The 15,255-nt window shown below is 30.7% G+C and overlaps 1 protein-coding gene across 1 annotated transcript in view; it reads right to left on the reverse strand.

Moving 5' to 3' along the window:
- LOC135949351 (synaptosomal-associated protein 25) overlaps window positions 1–15,255 on the reverse strand; it is a 537,273-nt gene that overhangs the window by 448,993 nt on the left and 73,025 nt on the right. The window contains exon 2 of the mRNA XM_065498880.1: window positions 6,016–6,057. Coding sequence (XP_065354952.1) covers window positions 6,016–6,057 — 42 coding nt within the window. The remainder of the gene's footprint in view (window positions 1–6,015; window positions 6,058–15,255) is intronic.

Below are 15,255 nucleotides of genomic sequence, written 5' to 3' on the forward strand. Positions count from 1 at the left end.
TTAAAACCAACAGCTAGTTGTCAAACAGCATGTAAAATTTTTCGCACGAAAAAACCATAATTTTTCGCAAATATGAACAGAGTACTAGTCTTAAGACGGGAAAAGATCACACAAAAGTAGAATCATACGTCAGTCTCTTACCTAATATATCAAAGCCATTTAAGGACAAACAATTGTATTCCGAATCATCAATTTGGATTTAGAAGACTACACAATACTATCGAACAAATCCATAGACTTGTAAATATTGTAAGAAAAACGTTTGAGAAAAAGAAATATTGTTCCGCACTCTTCATCGACATTTCTCAAGCGTTTGGTAAAGTATGTCATGATGGTTTAATATACAAATTGAGTCAACAAAGCTATTTAACTGGTCGAACATTTAAGGTTAAAGAAGGTGACTTTTTAAGCACTCAGCAACCCATTGAAGCTGGAGTCCCCCAAGGCAGTATCCTGGGACCCTTTTTATATTTGATATATTCGTGTGATATACCAACTAACAGTCTCAGCACTCATACATCAAGCGTTCATGAAAACCCTCAAGAAGCGTCTCGTTACTTACAAAATCACATATTTGAATTAAACAAGTAAAAAAGTATGGTCGGTCAAGCCCGACCACATAATACCCTACACTAAGTAAAAGAGAAAAAACATTTTTCTTTTAAAATTTCAATCATTTATATTTTTGAGTGATTTTCGGAAGTGGGCCTTATATGGGGGCTATGACCAATTATGGATCGATCACCACGAAATTAGGTCGTGTGATTTATGTCTATATGAAATTTTACTATGTTGAATTTTGTGAGTATACCAACATTTTTAAGCGATTTATGCACGTTAAAGTGATTCTCGGAAGCGAGTCTATATGGGAGCTATGACTAATTATGGACCGATCGTAACAAAATTTGGTGACATGAATTTTGTATATATAAGTTTTATTATTTGGAGCGCAATTTGTGGAGATACATTATAAATTAAACATTTATGACCGATAAAGTCCAATTTCGGAAGGACATTTGTATGGTGACTAGGTGAAATAATGGACCAGTTTCAATAGGCTTGGTCCTTGGGCCGAAAAAATAATATGTACCAAATTTGATCAAAATATCTTCAAAATTGCGATCTGTACTCTGCGCACAAGGTTTACATGGACCAGCCAACCAGCCAGCCAACCAGCCAAACAGACGGACATCGTTTAATCGACTCTAAGTCGATCGGTATACTTTAAGGTGGGTCTCCCCACTATGGTGGTGTAGGGTATAATTAAACATTTATGACCGATAAAGTCCAATTTCAGAAGGACATTTGGGGGCAAAACAAGAATGATCACAATTGCCCCCTGGTATATAAAAAACGCGAATATACAAAAAGATCTAAGCAAAAAAAGATCTAAAAAAATATTAAAAAAACTTGAAATTCACCCAAACCTATTGGCCCGCAACATATTAGATAACGATAAAAGATTTGAACCACTTATTGTTAGTTAATTAAATAATGAAGATACAATAAATAAAAAAAAATCCATTATAAAATTGGAGTCCTTTTGGACAAGGACGAATCTCTTTATTCTCTTGCAGTTTTACGTAAGCCTGAAATAAGAAATATGTGAAAGTATAAAAAAAAAATTCGGTTAATCGACACAAATTAATCGGTTTATTTGTTATTTGAAAAATCGCAAATTTTAAATTATTCGAACAGTTAACCGACCAAAATTAATTGGTTAACCGATTAAAGGTTAATCGATTGGATACCCTAGTATTTACAGTAACGTGTGAAATGATATTTTTCTCTGGGGTGTGTTAAATATAGCTGGAGTTAAAATTTTCACAAAAATATAACCCATAACCGAAAATTTTTAATAATACTATTATATACAGTGAGCCTCAAAAGTGAGTAAACACCAAAAATTATTTGATTTTCTTTAAGTTAATGAAAATCCTAAAATCTGTCCATAGATTCAAATTTAAAAGTTTCGGTTTGTTGGAGATTGAGTTGAATAATAGATTCGGTTCTGAAAAAAAAAGATTTAATTCGGTATATAATGATTTTTATGATCTTAAAAAAATCCAAAAATTCACTGGTGTATACTAGGGTGGCCCTTAATAAACGAAAGTTTGATTTTGGCCATTCTCACCCTCGAGTTTGGTGAACATTAGTAAAAAAATCATCCCGAAAAAATTTTAGGTAAATCGGTTGGGGATAAGACGTGCCGCAAGCCCTCTGAAGTTTTGAGATGCATTTACAAGGGGAAAAATGATTTTTTTTCAGTTTTGGTAAAAATTTTGCCATTAAAAAATTCCTTTTGCTATTTAATTTAAAAGAATCGAAATGTGTACGTAATTGTCGTTCTAATGAGACATAAAAAACAGAAATTGGTCAAAAAATGTTAAAGTTATTAAAAATTCGCCAGGCCATTAACGTGTCTCAGGCAACTAGAACAAGAAAGGTAGGAACAAAATTAACATATTTTGATAAATATTAAAATAAAAGTTAATTTTTACTTAAAATATGTCCATATTTACTTGTATATGAGTTTTTGTCTTCGTAGGATACCGTTAACCTATTCTTACGTATGAATAAAAAAATAAAATTTTTTTAACGGCAGTTTCAAAACTCCATTTACAAATTTTTAAAAATTTTGTTAAACAAATTTCAGAATTTTTTGATAATCTCATTGGGATTTATTGTCAACACAATAGGGAATAAAAATGTGGAAAAATTATGAAAATATCTTTTATAGTTTTTCCGTAATTGCGATTTAAATTTTGAAATTTTCGAGAAAAAACAATTATTTGGCGAATGAGATTATCAAAAAATTCTGAAATTTGTTTAACAAAATTTTTAAAATGGAGTTTTGAAACTGCCGTTAAAAAAATTTTATTTTTTTATTCATACCTAAGAATAGGTTAACGGTATCCTACGAAGACAAAAACTCATATACAAGTAAATATGGACATATTTTAAGTAAAAAATAACTTTTATTTTAATATATATCAAAACATGTTAATTTTGTTCCTACCTTTCTTGTTCTAGTTGCCTGAGACACGTTAATGGCCTGGCGAATTTTTAATAACTTTAACATTTTTTGACCAATTTCTGTTTCTTATGTCTCATTAGAACGACAATTACGTACACATTTCTATTCTTTTAAATTAAATTGGAAAAGTATTTTTTTAATGGCAACATTTTTACAAAAACTGAAAAAAATTAATTTTTTCCCCTTGTAAATGCATCTCAAAACTTCAGAGGGCTTGCGGCACGTCTTAACCCCAACCGATTTACCTAAAATTTTTTCAGGATGATTTTTTAACTAATGTTCACCAAACTGGAGGGTGAGAATGGCCAAAATCCAACTTTCGTTTATTAAGGGCCACCCTAGTGTACACTCACTTCTGAGGCTGTGTGTATAAACAAAATTCAATATAAAATATCTGAAATTTAGAGGATCAAAACTCGTGAATGTTCGGCTTAGCAAACATTTACTAAACATTTGGCTAGCTTCGGAAATCAGTACCGCAATTCGGTAAGTAATCAAAATTCGTTAGTTAACAATATTTATCGTTAAGAGATATTCCGAATTAAATTTTACCGATTATTTTCGTTAAAAATGGTCGGTAGATAACGACATGTGTCGGTATGTTAACGACAAATAAAATGTTCTAGTTAAGCCATAACGATAAAATATAAATATTGTTGAAATCATTCGGCATGTCAAGAAATCGTTTCGAAAAAAACATTTCTTGTTTACACTAAGTATTATAAATATTTTATTTCTTTGTTGATTGATATTTTTCTGCAAAATTTATTTTTATTTTACACATTTTTGTTTGTCTTTATTTATAAATACAAATTACAAATACATACCCATTACATATGTATGAAAATAAAAAGTTTTTGAATTGTTTTAAACAAATTTTGAATATTTTTCGAAAATCTAATACAAATTTTGTTTAGACGATGAAATTGTATTATGATACTTGAATTTTTGACAAATATTAATACTCAGTATTGTCGTCTATAAATACCTTTAGGAGTTAGTTTTGTAACCAGACCAATTATGAAAAAAAAATTTCCGGGAGTTTTTTCCCTTTTCTCATTTTTGTTAGATACGGAATGGTTTGAGTTTTAAATGTAAAAATTAACATGCCTTAATTATCTTTTTTTGGATAAAAATTGCTTTTAGAAAATAGTAGTCGAATTTTAAGAGCAACTTTTATACGGGGAATTGTATCCATATTTAATATATGTAGATGCGAGTATAAACTTATATAAAAGTTAAAAATCGTTTTTAAGACCGTATTCTATGAAGAAAATTCATCGGAATTTATCGCTGTCTTTATAACAACACATATCTAAATTCACATATCTATTTTCAGTAGGTTTCGCGAACATATTTGGGCAGCTGGTGTTTGATTTTTATATGTAAATGCGATTATTTATTCACACAACTACGAATTTATCTGCAAACCCGAAAAAATAGTAAACATTTTAATAAATAAAAATTATTTTTTAATTTTAAAAATATTGACATTTATATTTTTAACTATACTTGTCGTTAAAATGTATTACAGAGAGAAATCGTTAACTTCAAATAGTGAATATTAAATGCGTTAAAGCTACCGATATTTTTCGTTACTTAATTATATACGATTATATACAACATACTGAACTAATGAGCTAAAAGAGCGATCAGTGAGTTGAGCTGAAAAGAGCGGTCACTTCACTGAGCTAATAAACGCAACTCTACTCAGGATAGAATATTCTGATATGTAACTTAACTTCTATTGATGTTCCAATTATCAAACCAATCAGAAGAGTAGTTAAAATGTTCTATATACATATATTTAGTTTGTTTTAAGATCGGCCCCAATGTGCTATATATATATACAATTGGTCAATTCACAAGGTCTCTTATCAGTCATATTGTCATAATGTCCTAATATTTCACGGCTCAGCGGCTCGGCTTAACCGACTCTTAGGCGTTCGACTGGTTGGTTACGACAACACAATAAAGAATAGTATTATTTTATGAAATTTTTTGCTTGAAATGCAATAACAACATTTTTAAACCATTGTGAAATATTAGGACATTATGACATGATAAGAGACCTTGTGAATTGACCAAATATATTTTTGTACAGGAATTCTTAGTCATCCATGCAAAATCGTAATTTTAATTAATAATTTAATATGCATGTTTTGCATACTTTCACATTTTAAATGGAACAAAAGACCTAACCAAAATTTCAAGTGGTGGTCGAATCAAATTTTTTCATAAGAGTTCGGTAGATCGTACATATGTATGTATGTATAAATATAAATACAATGTACGTATTGTATGAATGTTTGTATACTAAATGTTTATAGTTAAGCAATGCTTGTTTGTTTCTAATGTAGTTTGTTTTATTGTTTATTTTAAATAAGTTTGTATGTTGCAAAATAAAGTAAATATAATATTTATGTTTGTGTAGTTTACTGGCTTATCAAATTAACAAATGCACCATCCAATTACATTAATTATAAGAGAGATAATTTCTTAATACATATATTTAGTTTTTAATTTTTTTAACTTTACCTTTTTTCGTTTACATTTGAAATTTAAAAACGAGTTTAATTTCCCTCTCTTATAAGATATGTACATTAGACATGCCCTTAAAAAATAGATTTGCTTTGGATGGGTCTTATTTTGTTCGTTAGTAGCTAAAACTAACTACTGCAAGTTTTAGCTACTTATTGAAAATGTTTAAAAACAGTATTTAAATACGGAATTTTTTTAAGATATCGAAAAAGTACCATTATTTACCCAATTGTACAACTTTCAATCGGTTTCCGGCACGTGTTCTAGTTATCCGATTGCAATTAAATTTTGCAGTAGTTAGTTTTAGCTACTAACGAACAAAATAAGACCCATCCAAAGCAAATCTATTTTTTAAGGGCATGTCTAATGTACATATAAAACAAAAAAATCGGACAGTGCATTTATCAGTAAACAACCAATTTATTTTTTAAACTTACCTCTTCACATAGTTCCAACATACGACGTGTACTTTCCAGCGACTAAAAGAAAAATGAATTTATTAAAATTATTGTAAACATTTAAAGATTTCAAATTTTTATTAAAGATGATTATATACTAATGAAACAGACTTTAAATGTAGCTTTATTATTTTAAAGTTAGCTTTCTGTTTTCAAATTTTATTTACATTTTGTTTTTTTTTAAATTTGTTTTTATATATTTTTTATATATTGCTACATTCATTGAAAAATATTTCAATTACTATATTATTTATATATTTTCTTGTTCTAACAAATATTGCTGTATCTGTTATAGCAAATATTAATTCTGTTAAACATTAGTTTTTTGTAGCACACCAATTATATTGGACAAACATATTGTTAAGTTTTTACCTTTTAAAAACGGGGTTTACTTCCTTTAAATAAATCGGATACTTTTGATTGCAAATAAAATCCGTTTTGTAGTTTAAAAATTGTAACAACTCTTTATTTATTTAAATTTATACAACAACAGTTTTAAATAGTCACTCAGTGTTTTTATACAAGTTTATAAATTCGCCGAAATACACACACTTTATAAGTATAAACTGATAATGCAGTTGCTGTCTTTACTTAACGATTTTTCAAATTAAACTGACTAGTTTGGTGTTCTCAAGGCCTATTTATATACGCTGCATTACCATCTCGAAAGCTCTATTTCTACAATGTCCTTCAAACTAGAATATTCGAATACTAGAGCTTTCGATGTTAATCATTAATCATTTAGCGTTGCCATACTTACAAACAATGCTTAAAGCTTTTATTCAATGTTGTATGTTCCACAACTATGTTAATAATATTGACAGATATGTGTAAAGTTTGAGAGGCACTGCTGTATGAGAGGCATTATACAACTTTAAACCAGCAGCTAAAATCGTAATATTTGAATTGAAGTACAATTTCGTAACACTGAACAAACGCTTAACAAATACGCTATAACCATTTTGGTTTCCAGATTGGGTATTACATATACCTCTGCCCATTTGCTGAAATAATCCATAACCAGCATCACTGACAGGGAAAGAGCCTGTTACATCCATCGCAATCCGCTAGAAGAGCGAACCTGAGTTATACTGCTGAAGTTGTCTTTTGTCATTTCTTTGTGCTACAGACCGATCTTCACTGGACTCTATATGCATTAGTCGAACGTCGATGACACATTCCTTTTACTCGGCCAAAATTGGTGCTGTACACAACAATTCCTTTAACTGCAGGAATGCCTGTTCTTGAAAATCACTCCACAGGAACGAAGATTTTTCGGACAAGGCCAGTTCTTTACGGCTCGTATTTATCTTCATCTGTTGAAATGCCGTCTGCTGTTACGCGATGCCCTAAATACTTAACTTCTTTCTGGAACTAAGTTTTAATCCAGCTGCAGATATTCGTTTAAGGACTTCTTCAAGGTTTTCCAGGTGTTCATCGAAAGACTTCCCCATGACAATTATGTCATGGGGAAGTCCTTTCAACACTCGTTCCATTAGACGCTCAAATGCTGCCGGAGCATCGCAGAGTCCATAGGGCATTACATTAAACTGCCATAATCCATCACTACCACTAAACGCAGTTTTCTCTTTTTCTGCAATCTCTACTTGCCAATATCCACTTTGCGAGTTCAACGTGGAGAACCGTTTTGTTCCAGCTAGAGTGTCGAGAGTATCGTCTATTCTTGGTAGTGGATATCTGCCATTCTTGGTGACGTCATTCAGCTTTCTGCAATCGACGCAAAATCTAGTTCTGCCATCTTATTTCTTAACTAATACCACTGGCTAGCTCCAAGGACTTGAAGATGGTTCGATTACTCAGTTTCGCTCCATTTCGTTTTGCTAGAGGAATACTTCTGTGCGCCTGCTTTATTGGCCTAGCTTCGCCAGTATTTATTTCATGCTTTACAATTGCCGTTCTACCTTGGCTTTGACTTTTTAAGGCGAAGACCGAGGTATGTTTCTTCAGCAGTTGTTTGGCCTTATTTCTATCGGGCGGCGCTAATCCTTCTACCCATTTCCCCACATATTCCGCTAGTAGCTCGTGTTCTTTGGTGGATTTATTTGCAGGTTCCGGGCTTTTCTCGCAATTGATTACTGCCTCTGTCCTATTTCGGAATTTGGCTTAACGACTTTTTCATAGCTTGACAGATTAAGCACTCTTACAGGAACCATTTTGTTGTTGCATGGTTTAATGAGGGCTTTTGCTGTTACAAGATCACTTTTTATTTCTGCTGGTTCAATTGCTTTCTTTACTAAGTCAGGTCTGATGATAGACTGTGATGCTATTTTTTTTGCTGCATTACTCATATGGAGATTGTGGGGCCCTCAGATGTGGGAGCTAGTTCTTGCCCCGTATGACCAGTAGTACTAGTTCGTTTTAGTTTAAAGGTGACTCTTGTGATGAACGATCATTCGCCTGCTGCTCGTTTTTTGGTGGCGAAACAGATCTGGTTCGTTTTCTCGGAGTTTTGAAGTTTCGCTGAATATGACCAGTTTTACCGCAGTTATAGCATTTGATATTGGCTTTACCTTGTTTTTCATTTAAAGACTCTAAAACTGCATCTTTTATTTCACTGACTATATTTCTCTTATTTTCAGTTGTAACCTCGATATTTCGCATCTTGCGGCTTAGACATTAATTTCGCTGTTTCTTGTGCTGACGCGAAAGAAACGGTTTCTGCAAATGTTGAATTGCGTGTACCATTAACCGCATGTTTTACATCAGGATCACGAAGGCTATTCACAAATACCTCAATCTTGAAATTATCTAATAACGGATGGTTTCGTCTGGATATGTAAACTGCATCAAACGTTCGATTTCCGTCGCAAAGTCTTGTAGTGTCTCATTGGCTTTCTGCATTCTACCACGTAATTCCATTCGGTATATTTCTGTCATGTGTTCTCCACCATACCACAGTGGTTTAAAAACTTTTTTTTAATTCGGTATCTTGAGAACTATTGGAGATATTGTTACGAAATTTCACATGGTTTGAGCTGATTTACGTTTGCTCAGCTTCCTAGCACTAATGGGGACCAGTACGTAGACCCTCAAAGTTGGTCACCTCGGGTCTCAAATTTTTTAAAAAAATCGCCAAAAATCCATTTATGATCCGAAGGAGCTGAAATTTTGATTATAAATAGTCCTTGAGAAGATCTACAAAAAACAAGGCTTACAAGTGTAATTGATTATTTTTTTTAATTTTGCTCGACTTTTTTATGGTTTTTTAGATATGGCGGGCCTACAGAGGGTCAAAATTTATTTTGAAAGTACAGGCAAATCCCGGTATAACGAATCTCACTTTAACGAAAATCCGATTTAACGCACGGTCAAATTCGTAACATTGTCTACCTTATATAACGAACGTTTCAAAAATTGTATGCTCGATATAACGAATGATGAGAAAAAACAAACAAAATCAAACAAACGACCAAATTTTTAACATTGAAAACCTTATATGGCGAACATTTCGACAATTGTACGCTCAATATAACGATCAGAAAGTATAAAAAAAGTAGTAAAGAATGTAAAAATAAGAAAATAAATCGTTACAGTACCGTTTTCAATGGTTACTCTCTTTAATAATAGTTGCTGTAATTTTTTCTATATTGGTTTTAATTTCTTGTTTTCACAATATCGAATGAAAGATTTCGTTCGCATTCTAAGCGAAAAAAACTGATTCGTTCACATAAACATGAAGTTAGGGAATCCAAAATCAGCTTTCTTCCGCTTAGAATGCGAACGAAATCTTTCATTCGATATTGTGAAACAGTGTGCTAGTGTTCACGTGAATTTAATATGGGAAATCGAAGAAGAATTTCATAAAAAGAAAAACTAAAAATTTAGATGAATAAATGAAATATGGAATAACAAAATTCTCAATATGTATTTTGAAGAAAATAAACACAAACATTTTATCGTGACTAAGTATTTCCTGTAAATTATCTTCACACAAATTAAGTGGAATCTTCAAAATCTGTTTATTTGAAATGTTTGTTCCTGAGTTTAATTTTCTACAGGTTGAATCATTTTCAGAATCGAAATCCCTTACAATGAAGGTTTTATTAATCATGGATAATCCACCAAGCCATCCTCCAATTAGTAAAAACTACTAAAGATATACAAATTTGGACGACATTCGTGTCTCCTAATGTCACACCGCTCATCCAACCTATTGATCACAACATTTAGTTAAATTCCAATATAGAAAAAGTTGTCCAAAATTAAAAAAAAAAAAACATCTCGATATAACGAATTTTTCAATTTAACGAATGGGCCTGACAACATATCGTTCGTTATACCGGGATTTGCCTGTATCAGCTATATTGGCGATAAAATTCTAAATACAATAAAAAAAACTTGCTAACAGTTATCTCTTCCCTATAAAAAGTTATACGCATCCAAAGTTGGAACTTTAGGGCAAGGTTTGTGGAACTTCTGAGGAGTAAATAAATGCTTTTTATATAAGTATTTCATATTGTTGAACACATTATGACTTGAGGATTGATATTTTAGTAAGATTAAATAATTTGATAAAATTTTGGGACTTAATTTACCTTAAAAACTAACAAAAATTTCATATGGTGATTTTCCACGAATAAAAATATAAAATTTGAATTAAAATTAAATCAATGGCATCCGAAATTCCTAAAACGATGAAAATGTGTTCCAAAAACTGAGATTTTTTGCCTTTTTAGAATTTTTTACTCAAGCGAATTTTTTTTTTTAAATTGGCGAAGTTTGGATAGATTTGGGGGATGATATGTCCGCTTAAGTGAGCCAAATTTTTCTATACGCGCTTTAACATTAACTTATCTTTGCGGATCATATGAAAATGTGAAAAAACGTAAAAAAACGGCCCTTTTTACAAGTTCCAACTTTGGATGCGTTTAACTTTTTAAAGGGAAGAGATTATTTTTATTGTATTTAGAATTTTATCGCCAATATAGCTGATATTTTAGAAATAAATTTCGACCCTCCGTAGCCCCGCAATATCTAAAAAACCATAAAAAGATCGAGCAAAATTAAAAAAATAAATCAATAAACCTGAATATCTCTTAAACTAATAGAGATAACCTACACTTGTAAGCGTATTTTTTGTAGATCTCCTCAAGGATTATTTATATTCAAAATTTCAAATATTTTCGAAATATTTCAACTAAATAATGTTGTAGGGCCGCCAGTTGAAAAAGTTCAAACTTCTCTGGGCAAAACTTGGAATATCTTCATAATCATTTTGCTGATAAGTTTTTTAATTACATTTTATGAACTAACCTACACAAAATAATGATTGTATATCTTCACTTTTTCAAGGTCTTGCAGTGGGAGACCAAGCTCTATTGGAATCAAACTTAGAAAGTTGGAGAAAATATACCTGTGACAAATTAATAAGTTCCCCACAAAGCGTGTATACAAAACAGGCCTCCACGAAGAGCAGATGCACTTGCTCATTAAAACTATTGCAGCTTATATTCAATCCAAGGATGTGATATATTCGATGTTTGATTGTAAGGAAATGGAAAAAGAAATATGTTCCATTTTTCCTACCGAAGAACTGGTAAGCTTTACTCATTTCTTCTTTGGTATTTCCACTATTTGCTCATGAAACTTTTTCATTTCAGGAATAATACAACAATGGAAAAAGAGGAAAGTTATATTCTAAAATTTATAATTTGAAAAAAATTTCAAAACAAGTTATTCAACCTAAAGAGCCTGCTCAGGAGGAACGTCAACAAGAATATGGTATAAATACATGTTTATATTGATTTAAAAATATAATAATAATTATTTTTTAGTTTCAGAATCAAATGCCAAATATGCTGTTGAAAATCTTCGAAGTAAAGTTATAACAACAGACGAATTCGATATCTTTTGGAGAAAGTGCTCTCAATATAGATTTAAACTTGTTTTTGCCGGAGAATAATACTCATACAACTACAATATCTAAAAACTGTAGTGGTGTGAGTTTGCATTTCGATGATTTAAACAAATTATAGACGAATGGTAAGAAATATAATTTGAAATATTTAATATATTTTGCCCAATATTCATAATCAAGTATTAAATTTAGCAATAGTAAAATTTACATAAAACTTTGATGAATTTAAAATTTGATTATGAATAATAAGACTTTTACCCCTTTTTTCTAAAACGCAAATCTAAACATGTTTTTGTATATCTTTCAGGTTGATATTGACTTCCATGTAAAATATAAAGGAGCTAAGGATTTTGCATCCAGATTGATTACATACGAAAACAATTTGTTATATTTGTTGATAACAAGAATTACCAGCTCTTTCGTATCACTACAACTAAAAACGTTAATTTCATGTAATCAAGGTATAAAATATTTTTTTTAATTTAAAACTTATTACTTTCAGAACCAAAAACTTTTGGAATAATTTGGAATCTTCACTATTTGTTTCCTCCATATTTATCAAATACTCAAATTTTCCCACACTTTTTATATTATTTTTTTATTTGTATATACGTGCTGTATTTTTTAGTCCATTATTATGAAATTCATGGTTGCATCACTTGGTACTGAGTAGATTTGAGGAGATTTCCCCAAAATCTAGTCACGAAGTAGATTTCATTTTGTATGGGAAATCTCGTCAAAATAACTAGATTTGACTCGAAATCTCATATGTACTAGATTTCGCTTCGGTATAAATGCACTATTAAAATAAATCAGAAACCACTAAATCTTAAAATAAAACCACTGAATAAAACCGCTAAATTTTTATTTAACGATTTATGAAGCTAAACTGCTTTAAATACAAAAATAATTCAATTTTAAATTAAAATGTGTGCCAAAAACGTTATATACTAAAATTAATTAAGATCAATACATTAGAAATTATCATTTTGAGTATATAACTGAGGTACTAATTAAATTTAAAAACTTTCTTGAGATTTCATAATCGTAGAAGCACTTTTCATGATGACAAAGGCAATTTTTAATAAAAATTAATTTGATTAAATTAAAATACATATATTTTGCAAACAAGTTCTTAAGTTTGATTTTACAATAGTAAGCTGACTAAAAACTCGCTCCACTTCCGCATTTGACCATGACATACAAATAATTTGCAAAGTAAAATCAACTAGTTCTTTGAAAATATTATTTTCTGCGGAATCCTGATACTGCAAAAGCTTAAACCAAAACGATGTAATATTTGAATGATTTGTCCAACTAATAATGTAGATATTACTGAAAATTGTCTGGACAACATCCAAATTGTTCCAAATATGAAATAACATCGTTTTTTATTAAAATACTTTATTGAAAAACTATCTATTTTTGACAAAATGTCTCAGTTTTTAGAAGCAAAAAGTAAAAAAAATTAACTTCAAATCAATTGCTTCAACAGCGATATACAAAAATGTACAATACATCGTTTTCTTATTTCTGATTTTTTTCCATTGCATTAGTATTTTCGTATTTCAGTTTCAAACTGATAACCTAAGGCCTATAACCTGATAACCTATTAGGCTTAATGTAATTTTGAAAACATTCGATTTGGAACTGTCTTTTTGTTAAGTAATTAAAGTCGCTTAAAACACCATTTATCGATAAAAAAAAATATTATAAAATTTTAATTTTTAGTTTCGTTTAAGTAAATACAAGATATAAAAAAGAGCTAAAAACCGCCAACTGAAAATATTTTGCAGCTAGAAAAACCACTTAGCGGTTTTTTCAGAAAAATACCCGCTAACGATGAAAAAATTCCTCCAGATCTAGCTGAAAAACCACCGTTTTGGCAACACTGGCTTGCGTACATATGAAAACAAAAACAAGAGAGCTCATTTGAGAGCTCACTGCAGCTCGCTGGTGTAGAGCATTGTTAACCAAACTCTCACAACAATAGATTTGCTTCGTATTCTAGTGTTACGATGTGTGTACACTGAAGGCCTAATTAGTTTGTACCAAGGCGAATTTATACAAGGTGGAGTCAGTCAATCAGCTGATTACTCTTTTTTCGCTTGTTTGGTTCTAACATCTGTCAAAGCTTGTTTTAATACTTCAACATCTATGGCCCATAATCATAGTCAAAAATAAAGTACATTTTAAGAGAATTAAACTCGACTTTACTTAAGAGTGACTTTAGGTCTATCATAGACAAGTTAAAGTATACTTCTGACGCTGAAGTCGACTCTAAATATAAAACTAGCTGAAGTTGTTTTTAACTCGTTTAACAACAGCATCAGCTGTTCTTCGCCGAGTAAAAAAGTTCGTCACAAAGTAAAAAATGTTTAAGTTACAAGATATTGGTAGAGATTTTGCAATTATTGAACAGTTATCAATAAAATTAGTACCAAAATATCGTAATTATGATATTAATCTTATCTTTTCCACTTTTCCACAACAAACAACTTTCTTTAGATGTCCCGGTTACTTTTATTGTTTACGTTTTTTGGATTTTTTTTTTAATTTTGTATGTCAGCTGTTCAGCGTTGCCACTTGTCTGTTTTTTGATGTATATTGTATGAAAACATTTTCTACATTTGCGGTGGCACCCAGTTAAAGTCGGTTCAATTTAAAACATACTTTAATTTTGACTATGGTTGCAAATTAATAAAAAGCTGGTTTTTATTTTAAAGTTGTTTTTAAAAAGAACCGACTTTAGTGTTTGACTATGATTATGGGCCTATATATTCAAAGCTAATTAACAAAATATTTATATTTTGCATAAATAAGTAAAGCCCTCACTATTCAACTATCTACACTATATTTAGTTTTAATACATATTTGTTTAATTTTTGTTTTTTGACATTTGTTGTTTTTGTAGAACTACCACCACCTTGTATGAATTCGCCTTGGTTTGTACGTTCCGTACCGAATCAGCTGTATTGTTTTAGCATAGGGAAGTGTGCAAAGTAAATTAATAAAGTAGACTCAGTAGAACAGCTGACTATTTTTTTTACTTTGGTCTGAACTGTCAATTCACTTGTGGTTGTTGTGGCGAAAAATACAACAAGCCCAAAAGCAAAAACAACAACAGGCAACTTTGACAGCTCAGACCTTAAACCAAAAACAAAATTGCTTGTGGTTTTTGTAAATGTTGTATTTGTTGTAGTACTGTCGCTACTTTATTAATTTACTTTGGAAGTGTGTATGTCGTTAGTTTTTCTCTAACGTTGCCGTCTTGTTGCGGATGAATCTGTTGAAAACATGAATTTTGTCCGCAACATTAAGTGACAGCTAAAACAGCTGAT

The sequence above is a fragment of the Calliphora vicina genome, chromosome 1, assembly GCF_958450345.1.
Source record: "Calliphora vicina chromosome 1, idCalVici1.1, whole genome shotgun sequence".
Lineage (NCBI taxonomy): Eukaryota > Metazoa > Arthropoda > Insecta > Diptera > Calliphoridae > Calliphora > Calliphora vicina.